Raw genomic sequence first — 27327 nt, 5'->3', positions numbered from 1 at the left:
AATGACGCACTGGTTCGGTTCCGAATTTGTGCATAGAGGTATATATTTATATAAAATAGCTTCAAGGGGAAAATTTTGTTTTAATCTATGATATTAATTAATTAAATGAATTGGAACTTGTTTCTGATAATAAATAACTTATTTGGCTTTTAAATGTTTTCCTGTCCCATTATGAAACGTTAAAGTTAAATTACAAAATACCACACATTGTTCACATATAATGTATGTTATTTTTATAATTTAAAAAAGTATATCTATGATTATACTTAATAATTTATGAACAGCTGATAATTTGTATATAATCAGAAAAATGTTAAACAGTCATAAAATATAATTTCATTGACTTAAGATAAATATACTGTTATTTATTACACCAATTTACAGTGTTTTAAGATTGGGAAAATTTGACACCTCATAATAATTTTACGATTTAGTAGACTTTTTTTAGATGTAATCTGTCTTTCCCATCATGGCGGCCTGTGTAGCTAGATTGTACGGAACACGTCTTTTAAAAGTAAAACCCGGTGCCACACCGTTTCAGGTATTTTAATTAATGTAACTTTTAATTAAGTAAATTAGAAATTTTCATCAGTTAAATGTCCGAAGTTTAAAAATTTTTATTTTTATCAATCCGCTAAACCTTCAACCTTCATCCTAGGACATTCGGACATTCTGAATTTTGACTCTTAAAATTAGTTCATTTAAATTTTTTAAATAAATTTAATAATGGGTATCATACTGAAATATATATATTTACCTAATATATATATATTTTTTTGTTATTGATTTATAACCTATAATTAGAGTTGAAAAAAAATTGTAATTATTAGATTGTAATATTTTCACAAATTTAAAATTATTGGAATGATATTTTTTTAAATTAAAATGGTTTTTGTATTCTAGATTTTTAGGGTATGGTTTTTTCTTAACATCCAAGTAGCTGTTCTTTTGATGATAGTTTATTTAACTACATGTTTTGTTTACTAATGTAAATTTGTTCATGTAATTTTTATTTTTATTTTTTTCTGCTTGTGGTATGCATGACTTTACAAAGTTGTACTGTTAGAATGAATTATGTGATTTAAATAATTTTTTTGTAAAAAAAATCTACATCTTATTGAATTGATTTTTTTATTATGGTTTACAGGATTTAATGCACTATATTTTTTTCTATGTAAATAGTGACTTAAAAAGAAATTAAATCTATGCCTATCCCATTGTAATATTTTAACAGAAAACAAAATTTGCTAAAACTCAAAATGTCAGGCATTTTTGACAAAGTATTAATTTATTTAACATATCAGACACCAAAGATGTACTCTATATTCATTTGGTAAAATCACTTTGTTTTGAGTGTGGATTCCACTGAGTGGTTTGATTAATCTTTATTTGGCAAAAACAGTTTTATTTTCTAACTTTTATTCTTGCCTAATTTTCTTAATATGTAAAAAAAATTTTGAAAATGTAAAAAAACTTTGAAGGACAAGTTTGAGATAAAGAAAGAGATTGTGATAAAGAAAGTTTTTTAAATGTACAATGGAAGGATATTTGTGCACATTTAAGTAAAAGGTAATTTTGATTTACACAATAAGAATTATGAGTTAATACGATCAATAAGAATTAGCAATTAAACACGAACAAGAAATTGCATACAATTTTACTGAAAAGGATGTAATGATAAATGATTATAATAATTAAATTACAAAAAATATTAATCATATAAATCATACATACAAAATATACCCTTATTGAATCTCTCAAAAATAGATCATGTTACATGTTAACTATGCAGAAAGACATTCAATACAGGATAGAAATATAAAGGAAGAAAAAATAGACAAGATTATAAAATTGCATAAATCAGTCAAATGACTGATGACCAAAATTCATACAATCATCTTTCTGAAGGAAGTAGCAAAAGAACCAAGCTCAACCTATATGTGTGACTAATTGCATAATGAAGAGTCATAGATAGGTGCAATTTTAAACTGCTCACTGCTTGTTTACTTTAGAAAATTAGTACAAGATGTTTATATTAATTTTGTTTAAAAAATAACAAACTGTAGCTTGTGTGTATTGTATAAGGTGAAAGACTTTTCTATATTACATAAAGCTTTTGCATGGATCTTAATTATGAATATTGATTAAATGATGACTTATTCACATCTTTTCTTGCCAAATAGAAGTATATAAATAAAAAATCCTGAATTGGCATTTTCCATGATAATTCAGTGCAATCTGAGTTGTCTGGTTAGTATGTAATAGTATGAGTCAAGTAACAAAAAGATTGGACTGCTGGATGTAAAAGTACTTTTAAAATGAATTCAAGATAATTATTCAAAAATTAATTATGATTTTGTTAAGACAAATATTAGTGGTATCATCTTCGCCTTCAGTTTGGATGGTCATTTGTTCAAATAATAGAGAGGCTTAGGATTTATCATATATTGTAAAATTAATCTTGTCAATCAAAAAGTAGAATGACTATCATTTTTTTTTTGTCTTCAGTCATAATATGACTGGTTTGATGCAGCTCTCCAAGATTCCCTATCTAGTGCTAGTCATTTCATTTCAGTATACCCTCTACATCCTACATCCCTAACAATTTGTTTTACATATTCCAAACGTGGCCTGCCTATACAATTTTTTCCTTCTACCTGTCCTTCCAATATTAAGCGACTATTCCAGGATGCCTTAGTATGTGGCCTATAAATCTGTCTCTTCTTTTAACTATATTTTTCCAAATGCTTCTTTCTTCATCCATTTGCCGCAATACCTCTTCATTTGTCACTTTATCCACCCATCTGATTTTTAACATTCTCCTATAGCACCACATTTCAAAACCTTCTAATCTTTTCTTCTCAGTTACACCGATTGTCCAAGTTTCACTTCCATATAAAGCGACACTCCAAACATATACTTTCAAAAATCTTTTCCTGACATTTAAATTAATTTTTGATGTAAACAAATTATATTTCTTACTGAAGGCTCGTTTAGCTTGTGCTATTCGGCATTTTATATCGCTCCTGCTTCGTCCATCTTTAGTAATTCTACTTCCCAAATAACAAAATTCTTCTACCTCCATAATCTTTTCTCCTGCTATTTTCACATTCAGTGGTCCATTTTTGTTATTTCTACTACATTTCATTACTTTTGTTTCGTTCTTGTTTATTTTCATGCGATAGTTCTTGCGTAGGACTTCATCTATGCCGTTCATTGTTTCTTCTAAATCCTTTTTACTCTCGGCTAGAATTACTATATCATTGGCAAATCGTAGCATCTTTATCTTTTCACCTTGTACTGTTACTCCGAATCTAAATTGTTCTTTTACATCATTAACTGCTAGTTCCATGTAAGATTAAAAAGTAACGAAGATAGGGAACATCCTTGTCGGACTCCCTTTCTTATTACGGCTTCTTTCTTATGTTCTTCAATTATTACTGTTGCTGTTTGGTTCCTGTACATGTTAGCAATTGTTCTTCTATCTCTGTATTTGAACCCTAATTTTTTTTTAAATGCTGAACATTTTATTCCAGTCTAAGTTATTGAATGCCTTTTCTAGGTCTATAAACGCCAAGTATGTTGGTTTGTTTTCTTTAATCTTTCTTCTACTATTAATCTGAGGCCTAAAATTGCTTTCCTTGCCCTATACTTTTCCTGAAACCAGATTGGTCTTCTAACACTTCTTCCACTCTCCTCTCAATTCTTCTGTATAGAATTCTAGTTAAGATTTTTGATGCATGACTAGTTAAACTAATTGTTCTATATTCTTCACATTTATCTGCCCCTGCTTTCTTTGGTATCATGACTATAATACTTTTTTGAAGTCTGACGGAAATTCCCCTTCTTCATAAATATTACACATCAGTTTGTATAATCTATCAATCGCTTCCTCACCTGCACTGCACAGTAATTCTACAGTTATTCCGTCTATTCCAGGAGCCTTTCTGCCATTTAAATCTTTTAATGCTCTCTCAAATTCAGATCTCAGTATTGTTTCTCCCACTTCATCCTCCTCAACTTCTTCTTCTTCCTCTATAATACCATTTTCTAATTCATTTCCTCCGTATAACTCTCCTTCAATATATTCCACCCATCTATCGACTTCACCTTTCGTATTATATATTTGCTGTACCATCTTTGTTTAACACATTATTAGATTTTAATTTATGTACCCCAAACTTCTCCTTAACTTTCCTGTATGCTCCGTCTATTTTACCAATGTTCATTTCTCTTTCCACTTCTGAACACTTTTCTTTAATCCACTCTTCTTTCGCCAGTTTGCACTTCCTGTTTATAGAATTTCTTAATTGTCGGTAGTTCCTTTTACTTTCTTCATCCTTAGCATTGTTATTATTTTCTACGTTCATCCATCAGCTGCAATATATCGTCTGAAACCCAAGGTTTTCTACCAGTTCTCTTTTTTCCGCCAAAGTTTGCTTCTGCTGATTTTAAGAATTTCCTTTTTAACATTCTCCCATTCTTCTTCTACATTTTCTACCTTATCTTTCTTAGTCAGACCTTTTGCGATGTACTCCTCAAAAATTTTCTTTACCTCCTCTACCTCTATTTTTTTTTTTTTTGTCTTCAGTCATAATGACTGGTTTGATGCAGCTCTCCATGATTCCCTATCTAGTGCTAGTCATTTCATTTCAGTATACCCTCTACAACCTACATCCCTAACAATTTGTTTTACATATTCCAAACGTGGCCTGCCTATACAATTTTTTCCTTCTACCTGTCCTTCCAATATTAAGCGACTATTCCAGGATGCCTTAGTATGTGGCCTATAAATCTGTCTCTTCTTTTAACTATATTTTTCCAAATGCTTCTTTCTTCATCTATTTGCCGCAATACCTCTTCATTTGTCACTTTATCCACCCATCTGATTTTTAACATTCTCCTATAGCACCACATTTCAAAAGCTTCTAATCTTTTCTTCTCAGATACTCCGATTGTCCAAGTTTCACTTCCATATAAAGCGACACTCCAAACATACACTTTCAAAAATCTTTTCCTGAGATTTAAATTAATTTTTGATGTAAACAAATTATATTTCTTACTGAAGGCTCGTTTAGCTTGTGCTATTCGGCATTTTATATCGCTCCTGCTTCGTCCATCTTTAGTAATTTTACTTCCCAAATAACAAAATTCTTCTACCTCCATAATCTTTTCTCCTCCTATTTTCACATTCAGTGGTCCATTTTTGTTATTTCTACTACATTTCATTACTTTTGTTTTGTTCTTGTTTATTTTCATGCGATAGTTCTTGCGTAGCACTTCATCTATGCCGTTCATTGTTTCTTCTAAATCCTTTTTACTCTCGGCTAGAATTACTATATCATCAGCAAATCGTAGCATCTTTATCTTTTCACCTTGTACTGTTACTACGAATCTTCATTGTTCTTTAACATCATTAACTGCTAGTTCCATGTAAAGATTAAAAAGTAATGGAGATAGGGAACATCCTTGTCGGACTCCCTTTCTTTATTACGGCTTCTTTCTTATGTTCTTCAATTGTTACTGTTGGTGTTTGGTTCCTGTACATGTTAGCAATTGTTCTTCTATCTCTGTATTTGAACCCTAATTTTTTTAAAATGCTGAACATTTTATTCCAATCTACGTTATCGAATGCCTTTTCTAGGTCTATAAACGCCAAGTATGTTGGTGTGTTTTTCTTTCATCTTTCTTCTACTATTAATCTGAGGCCTAAAATTGCTTCCCTTGTCCCTATACTTTTCCTGAAACCAAATTGGTCTTCTCCTAACACTTCTTCCACTCTCCTCTCAATTCTTCTGTATAAAATTCTAGTTAAGATTTTTGATGCATGACTAGTTAAACTAATTGTTCTATATTCTTCACTATATTCTCTTTGGTATATTCTTCTATATTCTCTTTGGTATCATAACTATAACACTTTTTTTTGAAGTCTGACGGAAATTCCCCTTTTTCATAAATATTACACACCAGTTTGTATAATCTATCAATCGCTTCCTCACCTGCACTGCGCAGTAATTCTACAGGTATTCCATCTATTCCAGGAGCCTTTCTGCCATTTAAATCTTTTAATGCTCTCTTAAATTCAGATCTCAGTATTGTTTCTCCCATTTCATCCTCCTCAACTTCCTCTTCTTCCTCTATAAAACCATTTTCTAATTCATTTCCTCCGTATAACTCTTCAATATATTCCACCCATCTATCGACTTTACCTTTCGTATTATATATTGGTGTACCATCTTTGTTTAACACATTATTAGATTTTAATTTATGTACCCCAAAATTTTCCTTAACTTTCCTGTATGCTCCGTCTATTTTACCAATGTTCATTTCTCTTTCCACTTCTGAACACTTTTCTTTAATCCACTCTTCTTTCGCCAGTTTGCACTTCCTATTTATAGCATTTCTTAATTGCCGATAGTTCCTTTTACTTTCTTCATCATTAGCATTCTTATATTTTCTACGTTCATCCATCAGCTGCAATATATCGTCTGAAACCCAAGGTTTTCTACCAGTTCTCTTTATTCCGCCTAAGTTTGCTTCTGCTGATTTAAGAATTTCCTTTTTAACATTCTCCCATTCTTCTTCTACATTTTCTACCTTATCTTTTTTACTCATACCTCTTGCGATGTCCTCCTCAAAAATCTTCTTTACCTTCTCTTCTTCAAGCTTCTCTAAATTCCACCGATTCATCTGACACCTTTTCTTCAGGTTTTTAAACCCCAATCTACATTTCATTATCACCAAATTATGGTCGCTATCAATGTCTGCTCCAGGGTAAGTTTTACAGTTAACGAGTTGATTCCTAAATCTTGTCTGGCTCTCAACAGATACCTCTCCGATATGGTTGCACCAACGGCAAGGTCTCATGATTCATAGAGGAGGTGACTATCATTAAGCATTGCATTATCTTGTTGCCGAATACAAATAAATAATAAAAGCTTTGTACAAAACATTTTTAAATTTTCTGCTACGAAAATCATATTGGAAAAGCCCCTTCCTGGGTACAAATATTTATTTATAAAACATTTCATTTTACAAAAGAAGGCTTCTAGTTTTCTTTTTAGTTTTACAATGAGTTGAGTTATTTGCCCAGTTCTTCAGCCCATTTAAGGTATATATTAAAATTGATGGAACTCCCATCTGCAAACAATATGTTTCTGCCTTCTGTCAGGTAAGTTCCACTATAGTATAAGTTCTGACATATATATAGGATATTTCTAAATTAGTTACACAAAAGTAACCTTTAATAATTAAAAAAGTAAATAACTTACCGAAATGTTGTTACAACCGAAGGTATATCTTAAAATTTAATTTACAAATGTTCAGTATGGCTACCTTTTGTAACAAGGCAGATGTCCTATCTTTAATCTGATGTCTTGCCAAATCCTATGAAGCATGTCTTGATGTATGGTGGCAACTGTTTTTGTTATCCAGTGCTGCAACTTGTCGACATTTCCTGAAAGTGGGAGAACAAACACTCCTTTAACGTACCCTCATACAGAAATTACATATGTGGCCAGGAAATTGCTCCAACACGTCCAATCCAACTCAGCACTTTGCTTTTTAGATACACAACAACTGCACAATGATAATATTAAGGTGCGCAATCTTGCTAGAAAATGAATTCTGTGCCCCACATCTTATTGTAATTGTGGCATATGATAATGTTCAAGCATGTCCAGTTACAGTTGACTCTGCAAAAAAGAAAGGACCATAAATTATATGACAGTTTGCAGCACAAAAAATATTTTTACCTTAGGCAACTTCTGTACTAATTCAATTGTATGATGTGGATTCCGCTTACCCCATATCTGAACATTATGTCCATTCACTGGTATGGAAGATTGCTTTGTCACCAAACACAATTTTATTAAGATAAGTATCTTCAGTCTCAGTTATGTTTGTTCATTTTTCTTTATCACTTTCATTCGAAGCTTGTATCAGTTGTAATTTTTAGGGTTTAAATGATGGTCGATTACACAATACCTTTTATACTGTACCCTAGAAATATTTTTTAACCTGGCACGTCCTGTTGATTTATCCGCACTACGAATGAACATTTGCTGCACTTATTAAATTGCTGCTTCAGAAACTGAAGGTCTACCCTGACCTGGTGTCTTATGTGTTGCACAACCTGTTTCAATGAAACTATTGTACCATGCAATAACAGACTGTCTTTGAGGTGATTTGTTATGAAATTTAGCCATGAATTGTCTTCGAATGATAGTAGCCAATTTGAATTCATGAAACCTTAAATAACACTGAGCATGCTCTGCGCCAGTATATGACTCCATGATGGAATTACTCCCAATGTGCCACCTAGTGAGAACATTGGGAACTAATTGTGTTATGTGGGAATGAAACTTGAAGTACTGTATTCAATGATGTATCAAAAAATTTTCTAAGTTATTTACTTTGTTAATTATTAAAGATTACTATTATATAACTAATTTAGAAATTTATCCTGTTTATCTAAGTTTTGATATTTATATCTGTAATAAGCTGTTTTCATCTTTTTCTTTAGCATTAAATGCTAAAGTCATAAATAATTTGACATTTCTGATGTATATGTGTTATCAGTATCAAGGACTACTTAATCCTTATCTTGATATGTTAACATGTAACTATATTAATTTTTGGAAAGTAGTACTGGGTAATATCATGTTTACAGCAGTTTCCCATGACTTGATAGAGCTTGAAGGTAATTTTCTCCAGAATAAAAAAATAAAGTGTGAAGATCGCACATATCAAAGAGCATGTTCCAATATGGTATAATATAACTGTCATGGTAGGACAGATTTATTTTGTACTGCTTGTTGAATTATTCATTGATTAGCAAGACATTTTAAGAGGTTGCTTTCAAAATATATGAACAGCATGTGCCCAGATCATTCATCAAAGTTCAAAATAATGGACTGACTAAAATAATTCTTCCTTGTTCATGGAACCACATTATTAATCCCAAAAGTATCTCTAATGTAAGTATATTTTCTGTATATTTTGATAATTGTTTTTAATTTAATTATATTTTAGATTAATTTTCTCACATATCATTTGGGATGTTTTTAGAATTGAGTGTATTTGCACTGATAACAATACTTCTGCTATTTTTATAACTATTTAATGAATCTTATTTTACAGGTTTGTTCATTTTCAACAACAAATGGTTGGTCTAGAGGAAAGAAATTGGTAAGTATTATTTGTCTAATTATTGTTTTAATTAATTAAAAATATCAATAATTAATATCATTTATTTAATATCATTCATCAAGAATTATTTTTGTGAATGTATTTAGAATAGTGTGTACAATTTAATTTTAATCAAACAGAAATTAATTAATTTTACAAGGGCGCTGTATATAATATTTACTTTTATACAATGTTAACTTTGTTCTGTTAAGGGTTAGTTGTATATTAGCTAGTACATAACAGTTTCAAGCTTCCTTTTATGGAGATCTTTACTAATTTTGTTATCATTGATCTTACTGTGATATACAGTAATGTTGCCTAATGTTAAGCTGCTTATATCAGTTTTGGTTTCAAAACGTAACATTTTTATAAACAAAAATTGTTGCTATAAGATGCCCTTTATTCATTTAATCCATATTGTACTCTTCATATTTCTTTTTTGTAATTATCTTAATTTTCACTTGAGGAAAATTTATTTAACTGTTTATATAGATATTAAAAAGAAATTAAAATTAACATGAAAATATTATTTTCAAGGTCAAATGGAATAGAGTCAAATCTTAACTTATTTTGGGTACTACTATGATTATAATGATTGTAGGTAACCATAATATGTTAGTGCTTCCATATACGGCATAGTCTTTCTTGAGAATAAACATTTCATGCCAAGCTTTCTAGAGAAAGCGAGTTAAATCGTTTCCACTGGCTCCTTCATACAGCTGGATTTATTGTTTTGTATCAGTGTGCCAAGTGTACTGAAATACAAGTAACAATCTGTCCTGTTAGTAATACTCTGGTCTTTCCTCTCTTAAGATGTGTCTGATTTTACAAAAGAAAATTGTATTAATTTAAATTTTGTTGCCCATCATTATTTTTATACTAAGAGTACTAAACCATGATCTTTATGTGTAAAGATTTCTAGGCAGTTGATAATAGCATTATGTAAGCGATTTGTTTCTCTGGGGTGGTTTGAGATCTTTTATGTATTTGTCTTTGGAGATGGGATCTTTGTTGAGTAAGTAACAGAAATTCAAAACCCCCTATAGCTAATAATTTAATCACTTAAAAATAATAATATAATTTATTTTGTAAGATGTATTGAATTACATAATTATTTTTTTTCTTTTCCTGTTTGATTCTTGGGCAGTGACACCCCCTCCTATTTTTTAGTTTGCCTGTAATTTAAAATTAAAACATGTAAAAGAGTTAGCCTATTTTATGCAGTAGACATGATACATTTATAAAATCCATAATTTATTTGTATCTAAATAAGTTTAAATCCAATAAAAATATTTCATTGTCGAATGTTTTGTAATTTCAAAGCGTAATATTTTTGTATCCATTCTTGATAATGTATCATCATAGTTATAGGGAACTCATGAATTTTTTTCTCCAATAACAGAATAAATTAATTTATAATTGTGTTAATCCATGTTGTGACACAGGCAGGCTTGAATTTATGTTTTGTGTTTGTGATCAAGGTAGTTGATGTGAGAAAACAATTAGTATTGCATCCTCTTTCTATAAGCTTAACATGTTAAAAAAATAATGAACAGGAAGAAAATTACTATTATAAATAAACTTTTTAGAAAAATTTACTTTGTAAAATGAATGTGGTATGTTTTACCGCTTGTGCTACAATAACATGTTATTTATGAAAATATCTCATTAAATTAGAACTTTGCATCCTACACTGACCGATTAGTAGCCAAGTATTATAAAATATTATTTAATGTAAAAATTGACTAGTTTATTAATTTTTTAATTTTCTGTGTATGCAGATTTTTCTGGTTATGATTAATATACCACCCAGCCTTGAAGCATGGGAATATGGAATGGAGATATTGTAGTAAATGAAAAATACCATGTCTGACCCGGATTTCAAATCTGGGACCTTTTGGATGAAAGGCTGGGACACTCCCTCTTCTATGGAGGTCGGTAGTTAAGGGATTCCACTAAACAAGTCGCCTAACCATATAGGTTACATATGATTAGAATAATAGATTCACTATACTTTGTCCTGTTTGTTGTTTAACTTTCCCATCAGCTTTCTGAATTTAATTTTCGTTCTATTTTGGTTTTGCCTTTTAATTTTTATTCTTTTAATAAAGAAATATTATCTCTGACGTAACATTACGAATTTTTTATGGCAAGAAACAGCTACTGGGTAGGCTTGTTTAACATTTCAAAAACGGTTTAACATTAGATAATAAATTTTCCAAAGGTTAGAAAAAGAGGGGGACACATTGTCTTCTAAAAATTAATAAAATTATATTATGTCCAGAATAAATCATTTATTGCCATCTGCGATATATTTAATTTATTATACATAAGTAATTCTAGCAGGAATATGACCAGAAAAAATCTTGCTTCTACATAGCGTTTGATAATTGATAGAGCAGATCTTATTATATTAAATAGCAAATTATGAGTAAAACACTATAATTAAATGAATAATTATTATGTGGTATTGGTGTGACAATATAATGAAAAGAAATTAGGAAGTGAAAGATCAGAAAGTAGAAACCATTTATACTAGTAAATTGGATCAGTGGAAAGACCTTTATGCTATTATTCATCTAATAGGTATGTTTATTTATTCATATAACACATAGAAATGAATGAGTAACTAAGAACAGGACTCCCTTGGATAGAGAATGTTACTTGAGAACGGGTAATGAATGTGATAGTTGATCAAAAGAAAAGTGTTTACTTGTCAAATCCTGTTTCATTAATATATAATTACATCTATGTTGTAATTTATTATCTCATTTTTATGTAAGTAATATATCCTATGGTTGTATATGTAATTTTTTATTTTTTTTTATTTCAGTTTCTTACAAGTATCGGAGTTGTTACTGGAAGTGCAGGAGCACTGATATATGCTCTTGAACAGTCATTTGTAAATGCTGGTGAGCTTGAACTTCACCCCCCTAAACTTCCTTGGTCTCATAATGGACTTTTCTCAACTTATGATCATGCCAGGTCAGGAGAGTAATTCTTAAGAGATTTAAAAATTGATAGACTAACAGTTATCAATTTTAAAATTGATACTTTTTTTTGAACAAAAACAGTTCCAAGGACAGACAGTTAATCTCATTCAGTTTAAACCTTAAATAAACTTGCTGGGTATATGCAATGCAAGTAAGTGTTGAATCACTTACAACTTATTGGTTTCACGATACACTGAAATTTAAAAAAATAACATCATGAAAATTAAATATAGGAATTGAAAATAAAATGGCAGTGGCCAAAATTGCATTTACTAGGCCAGTTGCTACAAGTCATTAGATTTCATGCTGTGTGAAATTTCCCTGCCAAAATTGTGTTGTCAGGTAAATATGTTTGTTAGAAAAATTAAAAATGGCCTGTAATGTCAAGCTTGTTATGTCCATAATATGTTACTATAAATAAATCTACTGCAGTGAAAAAATAATAAATGTTAATTTTGCTAATTTGAAGCTGTTTACCTATTTTTTTTTACATTAACTGTATTTCTTATATATAATAAATTACTTTTAATATTATTGCTGCATACATGTTAGCCTGAGTTCAGTACAAAGGAATTTTGAATTACTGATGTCTGTCCAACACTATAAGAATTTGTCATTTGACAGGGAATTTTAAATTACTGATCATGCAGCAATTGTCATTAGAATTCTGTAAATGTAATGAATTTAGAGACAATAAAATCACTTTAAAAAGACATAGAGCAAGCCCAGCACTACATTGTATTATTATTACATCCCCATTTTTTTAAAGTTTGCTTTAAGGGTAAGGTATCAAAGACCATCAGGTATTAAAACTGTCACACATACATAGGTACTGACTTCATTTGCCACACATTATTTCATTTGAATCAGATTTAAAAATTACATTCATACAAAAAAAGTATTTCATGAGTTGCTGAGTGCATACACATCACAAGTTTTATAAAAAAAATTCATGCATACCATACAATGGCAACAAATTAATATCTAAACAGTTGTGCCTAGTTAAGTCAGTACCTATGCATGTGTGGCAGTTTTAATACCTGATGTCTTTGATACCTTACACTTAAAGCAAACTTCAGAAAAATGGGGATGTAATAATAATACAATGTAGTGCTGGGCTTGGCTTGCTCTATGTCTTTTTAAAGTGATGTTATTGTCTCTAAATTCATTACATTTACAGAATTCTAATGACACTTGCTGCTTGATCAGTAATTAATTTAATAATGTGTATAGTTAACTTGTAATAAGCTACAATGAATCCATTATATTCCTTGTTAAGCCTTCAGTATTCCCCATAACCATCCATAGTGACCTTTAAAATTTTAAATACTTATTTTTATCATTTTTAGTTGTTTATGTTTATTGCAAAACCTTTTAATTTTTCTTACTCCAATCAACCAGTACTTATGATCATCCATAAATTTGATTAGTTATGCTTAAGTAAGTAAGCAAATTATTGAAAGTGACTAGATAGTTACAGTTCTACCTTGCTTTTACTTTTTTGTTTTTATTCAAAATGTATTTTGTTTTCAGTATTCGAAGAGGATTTGAAGTTTACAAAAACGTTTGTGCTGCTTGTCACGGTCTTCAGTATGTTGCATATCGTGAGCTTATTGGAGTTTGCTTTACAGAAGAAGAGGCCAAAGCTGAAGCAGAAGAACAGATGGTTAATAAAATATTATTTATTCAGATTTCTGTTCAGTATTATTTTATAGAATTAACTGACATTATTTTAGCCTGTTATTATTTTATGTTATATTTGTGATAATGTGCTGGGAAAACTACCATGGTTCATAGATTAAGTTTCTTCTGGATTAAACAAAAATCCAAGTAAAAGAAAGCAGACAATTCATCAAGGATGCTCAAAATGTGTGTTGTGTATGCATACTTGCATTTAAGATCTGTGATCCTGGACTCCTACTGATGTCAGAATTTTCATTTAGACTTCAATATATTGAAGTCTAATTCCACCTAAAATGTGGAATAGTCAGAAGTAGTTGAAAATAAATTTTAACATAAAATACATAATTTAAAAAATCCTGAATCTGTTTTATTACTGATAACAATTTATTATAGTAATAACTTTTTTCTTATTTGCTAATGTAATGTGTAAACTAATTTTGATGCATAAATCAATTTCACACATATAATATTCATTGTAAATTAATAACTGCAATTCAAGACTGAAGGTAATTAATTAATTGGTAATGACCAAGAAAACATAGTGTTTTCAGTTGTTCCTTTTTTATATATATTTTTTTTTTAGATTTGCTCTTTTATTCCAGATTGAAGATGGGCCTGATGACACTGGTGCTTACTTCAAAAGACCTGGAAAATTATCTGATTACTTCCCCAGTCCATATCCTAATGAAGAAGCTGCTAGAGCTGCTAACAATGGTGCTTATCCACCGGATCTGACATATATCACAATGGCTCGTCATGGTGGTGAAGTAAGTTTCATATTATAGTTAATATATGTATGTATTTATTTTTGTTGAAATTATTTAATTTTTTCATTGCATAATTATTCTTTATTCCTTGGTTAAATATTAATACAAAAAACATATACCAAAAACTATTCTCTTCAAACCTTTTCTTTAATATAAAATCTTAAAGTTGTTTGTAAGAAATTTTGCATTGTGGTAATATATGTGAACAGTGATATTTTTGTCAAATAAAAGCATTCCTTACAGTTCAGAAATGACAAAAACAAAATTTACCTCTATTTCCAGGCTGATTACAAATGAAACAGACACTTTTGGTGGTTTATAAAAAAAAAAAAACTTTTACATACAAGACAATAACTAATACAGTTTTACACAAAATGTTTTTTGATTGGTGCAACTTCTGTTATTGACTTCAAAACTGATTGCCGCATAACACCAGTCTGAATGTTAAATTTTTCTGTTTGGTCTACATGATTCATATAAACAATCACTAAACTATAATCTAATCGCCATTCTTTTATTTCAAATCATATTTCACATATTTTGAAGGATCCCAAGAGCTATTAACTAGTATCTTTGTCTGGTATGTATGCAGGCATAAGAAGCATTTAATAATGATGACAAATGTAACATTTTAATCAGATGCATTAAAGCAGAATGATATATCATTTGACTTTGTTGTAGATGAAATTGATGCCACCTGATATTTATGTATATTTTTTAAACTTAAAACTGTAGTAATAATTAATTATTTCTCAAGAGATGAAACAAAGTAAAACAATAGTATAATCAAAACCTAGGCCAATTGCAATACATCTCTGTATGATGACTATCATTATGTTCAATGATCTCTTTGGTTAAAAATTCAAGCATTAATTCTTTTCTATTCCTGTTTTTTTTTAATAATTTGTAATTTCTTAATTCCAGAATTATGTATTTTCTTTGCTGACTGGGTATTGCGATGCACCTGCTGGTATAACAATTCGTGAAGGTCAATATTATAATCCTTATTTCCCTGGAGGTGCTATTGGTATGGCACAAGCACTTTACAATGAGGTAATGTTATTTTATAGTGAAACTATTTTTATAGATATAATTTATTTAAAGTTAACGAAAATATTATTATTAACATAATTTTTTTTAATGAAAGTGTTTTGGTGACTTCTGCCTTCTCAAAGCTTCAGTGAGTGTGTTGAATTATTTATTAACAGTAGTCACAATTTTTTCATTCTGTTTTGGTTTGTCCCAAAGCCTTAAAACCTGTTTTAAGCCCTATTATGAAGCACATGTCTTGTAGAAAAGTGTATATTCTTACAAAACTTTTTTGTATTTTCTAAATGAAATTTTTAACGATACAGATGACTGAAGAATAAATATTAAGATCAAAACAAGAAATCACAGATGAGCCAAGTTTTTGCTGAAAGATGAGAATTTTTTCTTACATTGAATGCTTAAGAGAATTCTGATATTAAGACTATCACAATGACGACAGTTTCATTTGTAAAAATAATGTAATTATGATATAATTGCTTTAAATACAGAAGGCAACGGAAAATCATCATAAGTAACCTTTCTAAGAAAACCCATCAGGATCTGCATTGTTCCAGAATTTCAAGTCCCCCTATCAGATCTCCATGGGAGAGGGGACGACAACTGTGAATGGGATCTCTGATGTAACATGATACATATCTATAAATAAAGTGAATCAGTTCTGCTGGCAGTTGGACCCTGTGTTGAGACCTGGATATAAAAATTACAAAGATTTATTAAAGATTCAGAAAGATTACATAAAACATATGCGTATATGAAATATAAACCTAATTTTTAATTACTAAGTATTTTTTATTTTATTCTACTCTAATGTGGATTTGACTGATAATGCTTTATACAAATCAGGCAATCTTCTAAAATGTAGTGCAGCAACATAGATAAGATTTGTTCCTAACGTTTAATCTGATATTTGACAAGTTCATAGATTTGTTGTTTCTATTAGTACTATTTGATGTCAAGAAATTTATTTTTTAGTTTTTCATAGTGAAGGTCTGACACAAATAAAATATAGGTTTGTTTTATTGGCAGAGATTGTTCAATAGTATTTCTTTCATTATTTTTTCAAAATTCTGTTTTGAAGTTCAGATAAGTTAATGCATTATCATATGCTGTTCCTCAAGGTCTTACACCGTAGCTTGTTATACTATTAAATATCTGTAGTATATGAAAAGCAGCATATATGAGTTCAAAAGCCTCAAGAGTTTTGCTATATGTTCATTCCATTTTAAATGTGGATTTATAGTTCTAATCTGAGATGTTTGGTATATTGAACTTCTTTTATTTCACAATCTTGAATTTTTATCGAAAGTTTTGTGTAATTTGTAGTATAATAGTTTGAGTGCGCTATAAAGACAGACTCCCTTTTCAATATTTATTGTTAAACGGTTTTCAGTTAACCATTTATTTGCAAGCACAACATAAGTATTCACTTTCCCAAAAATCTCTTGCCAGGTCTTTTCTGAGCTTAATACTACTATATCGGTGTAAAAAAAGCACCTATCCAAAGATAACATTCACATATATTAGAAACAAAAGTGGTCTTTAGTTAAATTTGAAACTAGTGTAATAGGAAAAAAATTGGAGACATCACTTTTATTCCTCCATTTGAAGATGGGACTGTCATTTGACAGTAGAAAGTCATAGCATGAGGTAATGCTTATAAAAGCTTCCAACGATTAATTCACAAGATCAAATGATGTGAGTTCTGGATCTGTATAGACAATACAGTCAAATCTATCTAATTTGCATCTCAAGGGACCATTTTTTTTTTTAATTTATGGAGTTTTCTATTTAGAGAGGTAAAATAATGAAACTCAAAAATTGTACAGAAAAATTTCATAATTTAATAAAAATTTAAGTTAATCTATAATAATGTATTACAGTAGTAAATTACATTGGAAAAGATAAAATGTATATAGTATTATGTAAAAATTAGAAATATAAAAACGCCCCTGCAAACATCTGTGCTTTTTTGGACCCCTGAAACTGACAGTATTATCTGTACACTATTTGAATCATTTTATCACACATTCATCAATGTCGGCGGATTCTAGCTCTCTTCTTTTGTGGTTCACATTCATAGAATATTCTTGTAAAAGGACAATATTTTCATTTTTTTAAATTGTCGATGAAGTGCATTCAAAAAGGAATTCCAATTCCTGAGTAGTCTTTTTTGTTATCCTTTATTTACCTCTTTTATAATCCTTGTTTTATCACCAGAAGATAATGCTTATGTTTCTGCTGTACGCTCATTATAAAATGCAGCTATTAAAAATGTACCAAAGGCCTACATATCAAAGTTTGAACAAAAATTAGCAAAAGACATAAAAATGTACGTAATCAAATCGTAAATTTTAAAATGAAATAAAATTTGAATTTGGTGAAAAAAACTAGTATTAGCTCATAAAATCAAAATGCATACTCTAGTAAAATCTGACTCATTATGTGATGCATAGCCTGTTAGGAATAAGACCGATTATTACTCGTACAGTGGCACTGTGCATATAGTTTTGTTATCAACTACTCCAGCAATCAGCAATGGAAGTAAACAAGTCGGAAGTTGATTAACATTAAGAATTCTAACATTTTTGGATTGGAGTCATTTGAAACATGTCTTCCTCCTCTCCTACTAAGAATGATCTCTTTATGGTTGATAAACAATTAAATATTCTAAGAATGATTCATAAAGGCTATTTCACTTATCGACCAAACCTGACAAAAAGTATAACTTCTAATTAATGCAATTTTCTAAAATAGTCAGATATAACTTCTTACTTTTAAAATTCTTAATTTCTTACAATTACATAAATTTAAATTAACTTATTTTTCAATGTATTATCTTTAGTATTGAAGGAACTTTTTAGGATAATTCTACTCAACCAGTTAATATATACAGTGAAATCCTAATTATTAAACTTTAATTGGGAGAACATCTTCCTAATTCATTCACATTTATCTTCTCATATAACTACAATTGTGAAATAATATTTTTGCAGAAAGGAAATAAATCAGGAAAGTAAACCAGTTAATATATACAGTGAAATACTAATTATTAAACTTTAATTGGGAGAACATCTTCCTGATTCATTCACATTTATCTTCTCATATAACTACAATTGTGAAATAATATTTTTGCAGAAAGGAAATAAATCAGGAAAGTAAACCAGTTAATATATACAGTGAAATACTAATTATTAAACTTTAATTGGGAGAACATCTTCCTAATTCATTCACATTTATCTTCTCATATAACTACAATTGTGAAATAATATTTTTGCAGAAAGGAAATAAATCAGGAAAGTAAACTTCAGTAATAAAATGATTTGATAAATATTACATTAAGGAGTCCAAGTTACTTGTTTTCAAACTGGGTGCTGTCTATCAATTAATCTGGTAGTTTAGTTAGTTATTAATTTAATAATTATAAATATTTTATGTGTCCACGTACTGAAATTTGTTCTGTTGAATTTAATTTCTTAATAATGCCCAAATCCATTTAAAGTCACTGATAATTAATCAATATTAATTGTTGCTATTGCTTAAATTTTTTGATTTCAGTGTCAGCTAGCTGACACTGAAATAGTTAGAGGTGATCACCTCTGATTCACACTAGCATGTAATGGGGTGGAAAAGGCTGCCAGTATGCCACTGAATGAGGAAATACTACTATCAGGCTATTTCCTCCTTAACTTTAGATGGTGCCTCTATTAGCCTCCCTATATTCTATAGGGGCATCTTATATATATATATAGAGGGGGACCTCTTCTATTTGGATTATTATAGCTCTTAGTTTAAAAAATAGCTAAAGAGCAAGATAATGGTGTAAAAAATAATTTTTTTTACAGATCATTGAATATAGTGATGGAACACCAGCATCTCAAAGTCAGTTAGCGAAAGATGTTTGCACATTTTTATCATGGGCTGCAAATCCTGATAACGACACTCGACAATTGTTTGCTCTTAAGGTATGTATGAAATAATTGGTAATCAGTTGAAGTGATATATATATTCAGATCTGAGAGTGTGATATCTAAATTTCTATAGCATTTATATCACTGTAATTGGGCTCAGCCTGTTTTTATCAATATGAATAAATAAAAATTTAGCTCTTTTTTTATATATTAGAATCATTGAGAAAACCATCCTTAATATGAAAATTTAATAATTAGTAATGTATCATTCGGAAGCCTTGATTATTGATGACACAAATAATTAATGGCCAGTATTCCCACTTTATTCAATACCCCTACCAGTTTTTTTTACAATAAAATATTAAAAATAAGATGAAACTGAAAAAAATCAATTTTGTCACTAGTAAGAGAATTCAGAAAGAATTCCTGGCTTTTCAGCAATGCAGGAATGCAACAGCAATACAGTGGTGACCACTGTAATCTATGGTCAGTTTCAATATCAAGCAAAAATATTTTATATACAATGTAGTACATAAGTTTTACTATACTTAAAATATCAAGTGTGAAATTTTAATGAGATTTTTATCAAAGATGATTAAGATCTTTATAGCTTCATTTGACTGGTATTTTAAATTTTTTTATACTTCAGTGTACTTAATATTTTACTTAATTCGAAAAATAAAGGGAAGTTTGGGATAAGGCACAAATAGTGTAATGATTAAAGGGATTGAACCTATGAGGAACCACTTTCTCCTGGATGATTTCAGAAAAAACTGGATGTCTGGTTATCTGATTTATGTGGTTAATAAAAGTTTTTCCATATGTTTATAAAGATCTTTATTATTTGCTTGCATCTCCCCAAAATATCTTTAAAATTAATACTAGTGCACTGAAAGAGTTTTCACTAAATGTATCTTTATTTAGCACTACAATATTTTAAAATCCACTATATTGTATTTTCATTGTTTGGTTATCTGATCATTTTGTTATATAAAAATAATTAATAATTAACAACATATAAATAAATAAATAAATACAATATTGATCACTTGTGTAATAAAAAGTAATATTGTATGAAATATAAATCAACAAAACACAGTAATTATATAAGTTAAACTTTCAATATTAATTTCCAGTTACTAGTTTTTATATCTCACATCTTTGCATTTTTTTAATGGTTCGTCATTTAAAACATTTAAAAAATATGTTTTAATGTAATAGATATAGAATTTAATGCAAACTGAAGATGCAGGATACTGCAAAAGCTAGTTATTGGAAATTAATGAATGGTAAGTTTTTAACTTATCTAATAACTGTATTTTGGTAGTTTATATTTCAAATGAATTTTTTTTTTTTTGTCTTCAGTCATTTGACTGGTTTGATGCAGCTCTCCAAGATTCCCTATCTAGTGATAGTCGTTTCATTTCAGTATACCCCCTACATCCTACATCCCTAACAATTAGTTTTACATATTCCAAACGTGGCCTGCCTACACAATTTTTCCCTTCTACCTGTCCTTCCAATATTAAAGCGACTATTCCAGGATGCATTAGTATGTGGCCTATAAGTCTGTCTCTTCTTTTAATTATATTTTTCCAAATGCTTCTTTCTTCATCTATTTGCCGCAATACCTCTTCATTTGTCACTTTATGCACCCATCTGATTTTTAACATTCTCTTATAGCACCACATTTCAAAAGCTTCTAATCTTTTCTTCTCAGATACTCCGATTGTCCAAATTTCACTTACATATAAAGCGACACTCCAAACATACACTTTCAAAAATCTTTTCCTGACATTTAAATTAATTTTTGATGTAAACAAATTATATTTCTTACTGAAGGCTCGTTTAGCTTGTGCTATTCGGCATTTTATATCGCTCCTGCTTCATCCATCTTTAGTAATTCTACTTCCCAAATAACAAAATTCTTCTACCTCCATAATCTTTTCTCCTCCTATTTTCACATTCAGTGGTCCATTTTTGTTATTTCTACTACATTTCATTACTTTTGTTTTGTTCTTGTTTATTTTCATGCGATAGTTCTTGCGTAGCACTTCATCTATGCCGTTCATTGTTTCTTCTAAATCCTTTTTACTCTCGGCTAGAATTACTATATCATCAGCAAATCGTAGCATCTTTATCTTTTCACCTTGTACTGTTACTACGAATCTTCATTGTTCTTTAACATCATTAACTGCTAGTTCCATGTAAAGATTAAAAAGTAATGGAGATAGGGAACATCCTTGTCGGACTCCCTTTCTTTATTACGGCTTCTTTCTTATGTTCTTCAATTGTTACTGTTGGTGTTTGTTTCCTGTACATGTTAGCAATTGTTCTTCTATCTGTATTTGAACCCTAATTTTTTTAAAATGCTGAACATTTTATTCCAGTCTACGTTATCGGATGCCTTTTCTAGTTCTATAAACACATAGTATGTTAGTTTGTTTTTCTTTAATCTTCCTTCTACTATTAATCTGAGGACTAAAATTGCTTCCCTTGTCGCTATACTTTTCCTGATACAAAATTGGTCTTCTCCTAACACTTCTTCCACTCCTCCTCAATTCTTCTGTATAGAATTCTAGTTAAGATTTTTGATGCATGACTAGTTAAACTAATTGTTCTGTATTCTTCACATTTATCTGCCCCTGCTTTCTTTTGTATCATGACTATAACACTTTTTTTGAAGTCTGACGGAAATTCCCCTTTTTCATAAATATTACACACCAGTTTGTATAATCTATCAATCGCTTCCTCACCTGCACTGCGCAGTAATTCTACAGGTATTCCGTCTATTCCAGGAGCCTTTCTGCCATTTAAATCTTTTAATGCTCTCTTAAATTCAGATCTCAGTATTGTTTCTCCCACTTCATCCTCCTCAACTTCCTCTTCTTCCTCTATAAAACCATTTTCTAATTCATTTCCTCCGTATAACTCTTCAATATATTCCACCCATCTATCAACTTTACCTTTCGCATTATATATTGGTGTACCATCTTTGTTCAACACATTATTAGATTTTAATTTATGTACCCCAAAATTTTCCTTAACTTTCCTATATGCTCCGTCTATTTTACCAATGTTCATTTATCTTTCCACTTCTGAACACTTTTCTTTAATCCACTCTTCTTTCGCTAGTTTGCACTTCCTGTTTATAGCATTTCTTAATTGCCGATAGTTCCTTTTACTTTCTTCATCACTAGCATTCTTATATTTTCTACGTTCATCCATCAGCTGCAATATATCGTCTGAAACCCAAGGTTTTCTACCAGTTCTCTTTGTTCCGCCTAAGTTTGCTTCTGCTGATTTAAGAATTTCCTTTTTAACATTCTCCCATTCTTCTTCTACATTTTCTACCTTATCTTTTTTACTCATACCTCTTGCGATGTCCTCCTCAAAAATCTTCTTTACCTTCTCTTCTTCAAGCTTCTCTAAATTCCACCGATTCATCTGACACCTTTTCTTCAGGTTTTTAAACCCCAATCTACATTTCATTATCACCAAATTATGGTCGCTATCAATGTCTGCTCCAGGGTAAGTTTTGCAGTCAACGAGTTGATTTCTAAATCTTTGCTTAACCATGATATAATCTATCTGATACCTTAAAGTATCGCCTGGCTTTTTCCAAGTGTATATTCTTCTATTATGATTTTTAAATTGGGTGTTTGCAATCTATAAGTCGGTCCCCTCTTTCATTCCTTTTGCCCAGCCCGTATTCACCCACTACATTTCCTTCCTTGCCTTTTCCAATGCTTGCATTCCAATCTCCAACTATTATTAAATTTTCATCTCCTTTTACGTGTTTAATTGTTCATCAATCTCTTCGTATACACTTTCTACCTCATCATCATCATCATGGGCTCTTGTAGGCATATAGACGTTAACAATCGTTGTCGGTCTAGGTTTCGATTTTATCCTTATTACAATGACTCTATCGCTATGCGTCTTGAAATACTCCTCTCCTCCCTATCTTCTTGTTCATCACGAAACCTACTCCTGCCTGCCCATTATTTGACGCTGAGTTAATTACTCTAAAGTCACCCGACCAAAAGTCGCCTTCCTCTTCCCACCGAACCTCACTAATTCCTACTATATCCACGTTTACCCTATCCATTTCCCTTTTTAAATTTTCTACCCTACCAACCTTTTTTAAGCTTCTAACATTCCACGCTCCGACTCGTAGAATGTTATTTTTTACTTTTCTGGTGACCCCCTTCCTTAGTAGTCCCCACCCGGAGATCCGAACGGGGGACTATTTTACCAAGGAAGGCGCCTCCATTATTGCTTTTGAAAATGCAGAGAGCCACATTTTCTTTGGGGGAAAAAAATAAAATAAATTTCAAATGATATTAAAGGTAATGTAATAAAATAGAATTTGATAGAAAAAGCTTAGGTGATCACATTAATTTTTTTTCGATTATTTGCATTTAATAAGGTGTGTTTTATAGTACTTTTTGCATTGATTTCAGATCTGGAGTCAGAATTGAATAGATGGCAGGGTTTGTTAGTAATACTGATTTAAAGAACCTGGTTTTTTAAAAGAAATTTTATAGCTGTAAAGTGATCTTATGTAATATGATTTTTCCTGGAATGTCCCTTTTTAGTTTCCAGCAGTAATTGGCAAATATATTCAGACTCCATTTTCCTTAGTAGCGTGTCTCAATCATTGATATATCCTGGTGTAAGGGTTCACTGTGCTCATCACAGCGCGGAGGTTCAAATGTGAATGTAACATGTGTAATTTTAAGTACATATTGCATCTCAGTTTTTTATAGTTTTCAAGAAGTTCACTCACTAGTTCTACATATTTCTATCTTCTTTTTGTCCGTGAATGATTTAACAATATTTGATATGATGCTGCTTTCTTATATTCATTTAAATTCCTCCCAGAGTCTGCATCCTTAATTAGCTTATGAATCTGTGGTGCAAAAAATATTCCTTCTTTGGATTTTGAGAATGTTCCATCCAGCCTTTCAACCTAGACGCCAGTAATTCTTGACTACATTTTAAACAAAAGTTAAGATCATGAACAGATCATTAGGTTCTGCTTGAATAATTTTATGAGGTTCTGTAGTGCTCATGTCTTGGAAATTGGACCCTCTTTACTTTCTAAATTACCATAGCCTTCTTTATCATGAATATTTTATTCTAAACTCCACATTTCTGATGGAACTGGAATAGCTAACACTTCAATATGTAGAATAGATCTAACGACTGAAGGAAAACTAGAATATGGAACAATTTCTTGAATTTAGTTGTGATGCCTTTGATTTTTGTGATAAAAAATTAACAGTCTATCGGGTGGTCATAGGCTCGCTCTCTCTATATCTTCAGTTTTGCATATAGTGTTCATATGGGTTTTTAACCAAAGTAATAATGTTTCTTTTTTGAGATTTAAAAGCTAATTCACCTCACACACTAAAAATTGTTTGGATGATGTAGTCATCCATTTGAGGGGGTTATTGTGGGTTTTGAGGGTCATTTGAGAGGGATTTTTATATATAAATTTCTAATAATACACAAGCAATATATGAAGTACAACAAAAACTATACATTTCTGTGGAAAGAAAGATTAGTAATAAACAAGACCAAATTCACAACTGTATTTGCATAAAAGCTGAAATGAAATTGATTCTCAAGTCTTGGGTTATTCCACAGTAAAAGTAGTGTTTGAAATATCTATACCAATTATGATATTAATGAAGGCTATTAATTAAATTATATTACTTTGATAAATTAATTTTTCCTTGAAGGAATTAGTCATAGTAAATAATTATATTCAAAGTTATTATACTAATACCTTGACCTCCAATTTCTTCCCCTGTAAACCATTTATAAGTATGGTTCATTTATAGATATCTTCAGACATCATGTTATATTTTTAATGGAGAAAATAATTTGATTTAACAATTTTTGTTTTTTTACAAGTACAAATTTCAAAACAAATGAAGCCCTTAGGTTATACTTTGTTATGTTTGAATTAGTGTCAAAAAATACATAAAAATATCAAAATTATCTGTATAAGAAAAAGTCTAGACTAGACTGTGCTCTTGTAGACTAGTGTGATTATATTTAAATTGTATGTACTGTAACCTCATTATTAATCTCAATTGTTATATTGAATTTGTTTCAGACATTATTTATTTCATCTGTCATTCTTGGAATGTGTATTTACTGGAAAAGACATAAGTGGACTGTGTTAAAATCAAGAAAAATTGCCTTTAAACCACCTTCTAAACCGACATCATAATTATTGATATATATTAAGCAATATTAGTTCATTCTGCGGATAAACCGTTTGTAGAAAGAGAACAAAAAGTGGAGATATTGTAGTATTCATTTTGAGTCATTTTACGGGCGACTAGAATAAATGCCAAAAAGCATAATTGTTTGTTATTTTTTCTTTTTAATACATACTGCCGTTATATGTTAACACAACATGTAACTGTCATTCATATTTTATAAATATTCCAAGAAGTGTTGACAATTTATTTGTTATTGTTATTAAACACTTCTTATAAAGCATTTCGTGTACACTTTAAAATGTTTTTAATTGTTGTATTAATGTTTGTTTTCTGATATTAATGTGTACAATAAAATAAATTACATAAAAGGATTGAATAAAACAAAACTGTAATATTAGAATGATAATATGTAATAAATGATTACTTTATTGTTAATTTATTCTGTACATATGTTATTTGTTCTTAATTAGTGGGTCATGTTATGTAATAAATGCTTTACAGTTACAATCTTTTGTTAAATTGTTTAATAAAAATAAGATGTTTACTCTTGAAGTGCTTTTTATATTTTTAAAAATTCTAATTGAATTAATGTACAGCATTGCTTTTCTGTATCATTGTTTTGTGTAATGAATATGTCCTGCGAGAGTTATTCATAATTTTTAGTTTTTTAAACCATTAGGTCATGAATTGGTCTCTGATGTTTTTTTTATTTTTCAGGTTTACATAAGATTACCATGCCCATTGTGTTACTTTGATAATGAGTGTGTTCATTTGTAGTCATGACTAATATATTGTGATTTTCCTCAGTAATTTTGATATCTTAATAAAAATAATAATTTCTGTTTGAATCTGTTCAGATACTTGTACAATACAATATCTTATTTTGTTGAAAAGGATGACCATTTATGAAAAGCCAAAATCTAACATGAGTCATAATCATGTTAATATTCAAAAATTGCTTGTCCATCATTATCATGGGGACGATGTTGTTCCATTCCCATTAATGTTCTAAAATTAATTTTGTGTAAAATTGCAATTTTATTAGGCTTTAACAGTAACTATTAGATTTAAGGAGCTTGTTTTAAAATAAATTATTTTTATTAGTTTTAACAGAATGTAGAGTATCTGTTGAATTTGGAGTGTAAATCTTTAGTACTGAAAAAGTGTAGGTGTTGAGTGTAGATCTAGAATGTGAAAAAAAAATTTGTGAATGCAAATTAGCACTAACAAGCTATGTGTGAATGAAGTGTTATTTTAATATGATAGTGTGCAGTATATTAAAAATCAGTAATATTTACAATGAATTGGTTGTAAAATATATGAGAAAAATAAGATTGTAGCAAAAGTCTTATTTCAGGAACTACATATTGGAAATAAGGCATTAGGGATTAATTTAATAACTAAAGTGGTACAAGTTATATTTTCTAACAGTTAAAAATATTGTTAGGAATATTCATATTCTTACATTACTGTATTAATTACTCAATACTTTTAT

General features: G+C 29.8%; 1 protein-coding gene across 1 annotated transcript; it reads left to right on the top strand.

Moving 5' to 3' along the window:
• The first annotated feature begins 400 nt into the window (after positions 1-400).
• Positions 401-26384, top strand: Cyt-c1 (Cytochrome c1). Its single transcript, XM_075369999.1, has 8 exons — positions 401-541; positions 9142-9189; positions 12023-12174; positions 13716-13848; positions 14468-14632; positions 15557-15685; positions 19525-19644; positions 25721-26384. Exons 1-8 carry the CDS (start codon positions 470-472, stop codon positions 25835-25837), a joined length of 936 nt encoding a protein of 311 aa, XP_075226114.1. The 5' UTR covers positions 401-469; the 3' UTR covers positions 25838-26384.
• Positions 26385-27327: the final 943 nt, after the last annotated feature.

Source organism: Lycorma delicatula, chromosome 6 (genome assembly GCF_047948215.1).
Source record: "Lycorma delicatula isolate Av1 chromosome 6, ASM4794821v1, whole genome shotgun sequence".
NCBI classification, from domain to species: domain Eukaryota; kingdom Metazoa; phylum Arthropoda; class Insecta; order Hemiptera; family Fulgoridae; genus Lycorma; species Lycorma delicatula.
Note: the sequence above shows the minus strand (reverse complement) of the source record. Positions and strands in the feature narration are given on the sequence as shown.

Excerpts from the sequence above, each read along its gene's own strand:
- Cyt-c1 (XM_075369999.1), top strand. The coding sequence starts at position 470 with ATGGCGGCCTGTGTAGCTAGATTGTACGGAACACGTCTTTTAAAAGTA. Across the intron at positions 15,686-19,524 it reads CACAAGCACTTTACAATGAG|ATCATTGAATATAGTGATGG; the intron begins GTAATGTTATTT and ends TTTTTTTTACAG. Across the intron at positions 19,645-25,720 it reads GACAATTGTTTGCTCTTAAG|ACATTATTTATTTCATCTGT; the intron begins GTATGTATGAAA and ends AATTTGTTTCAG.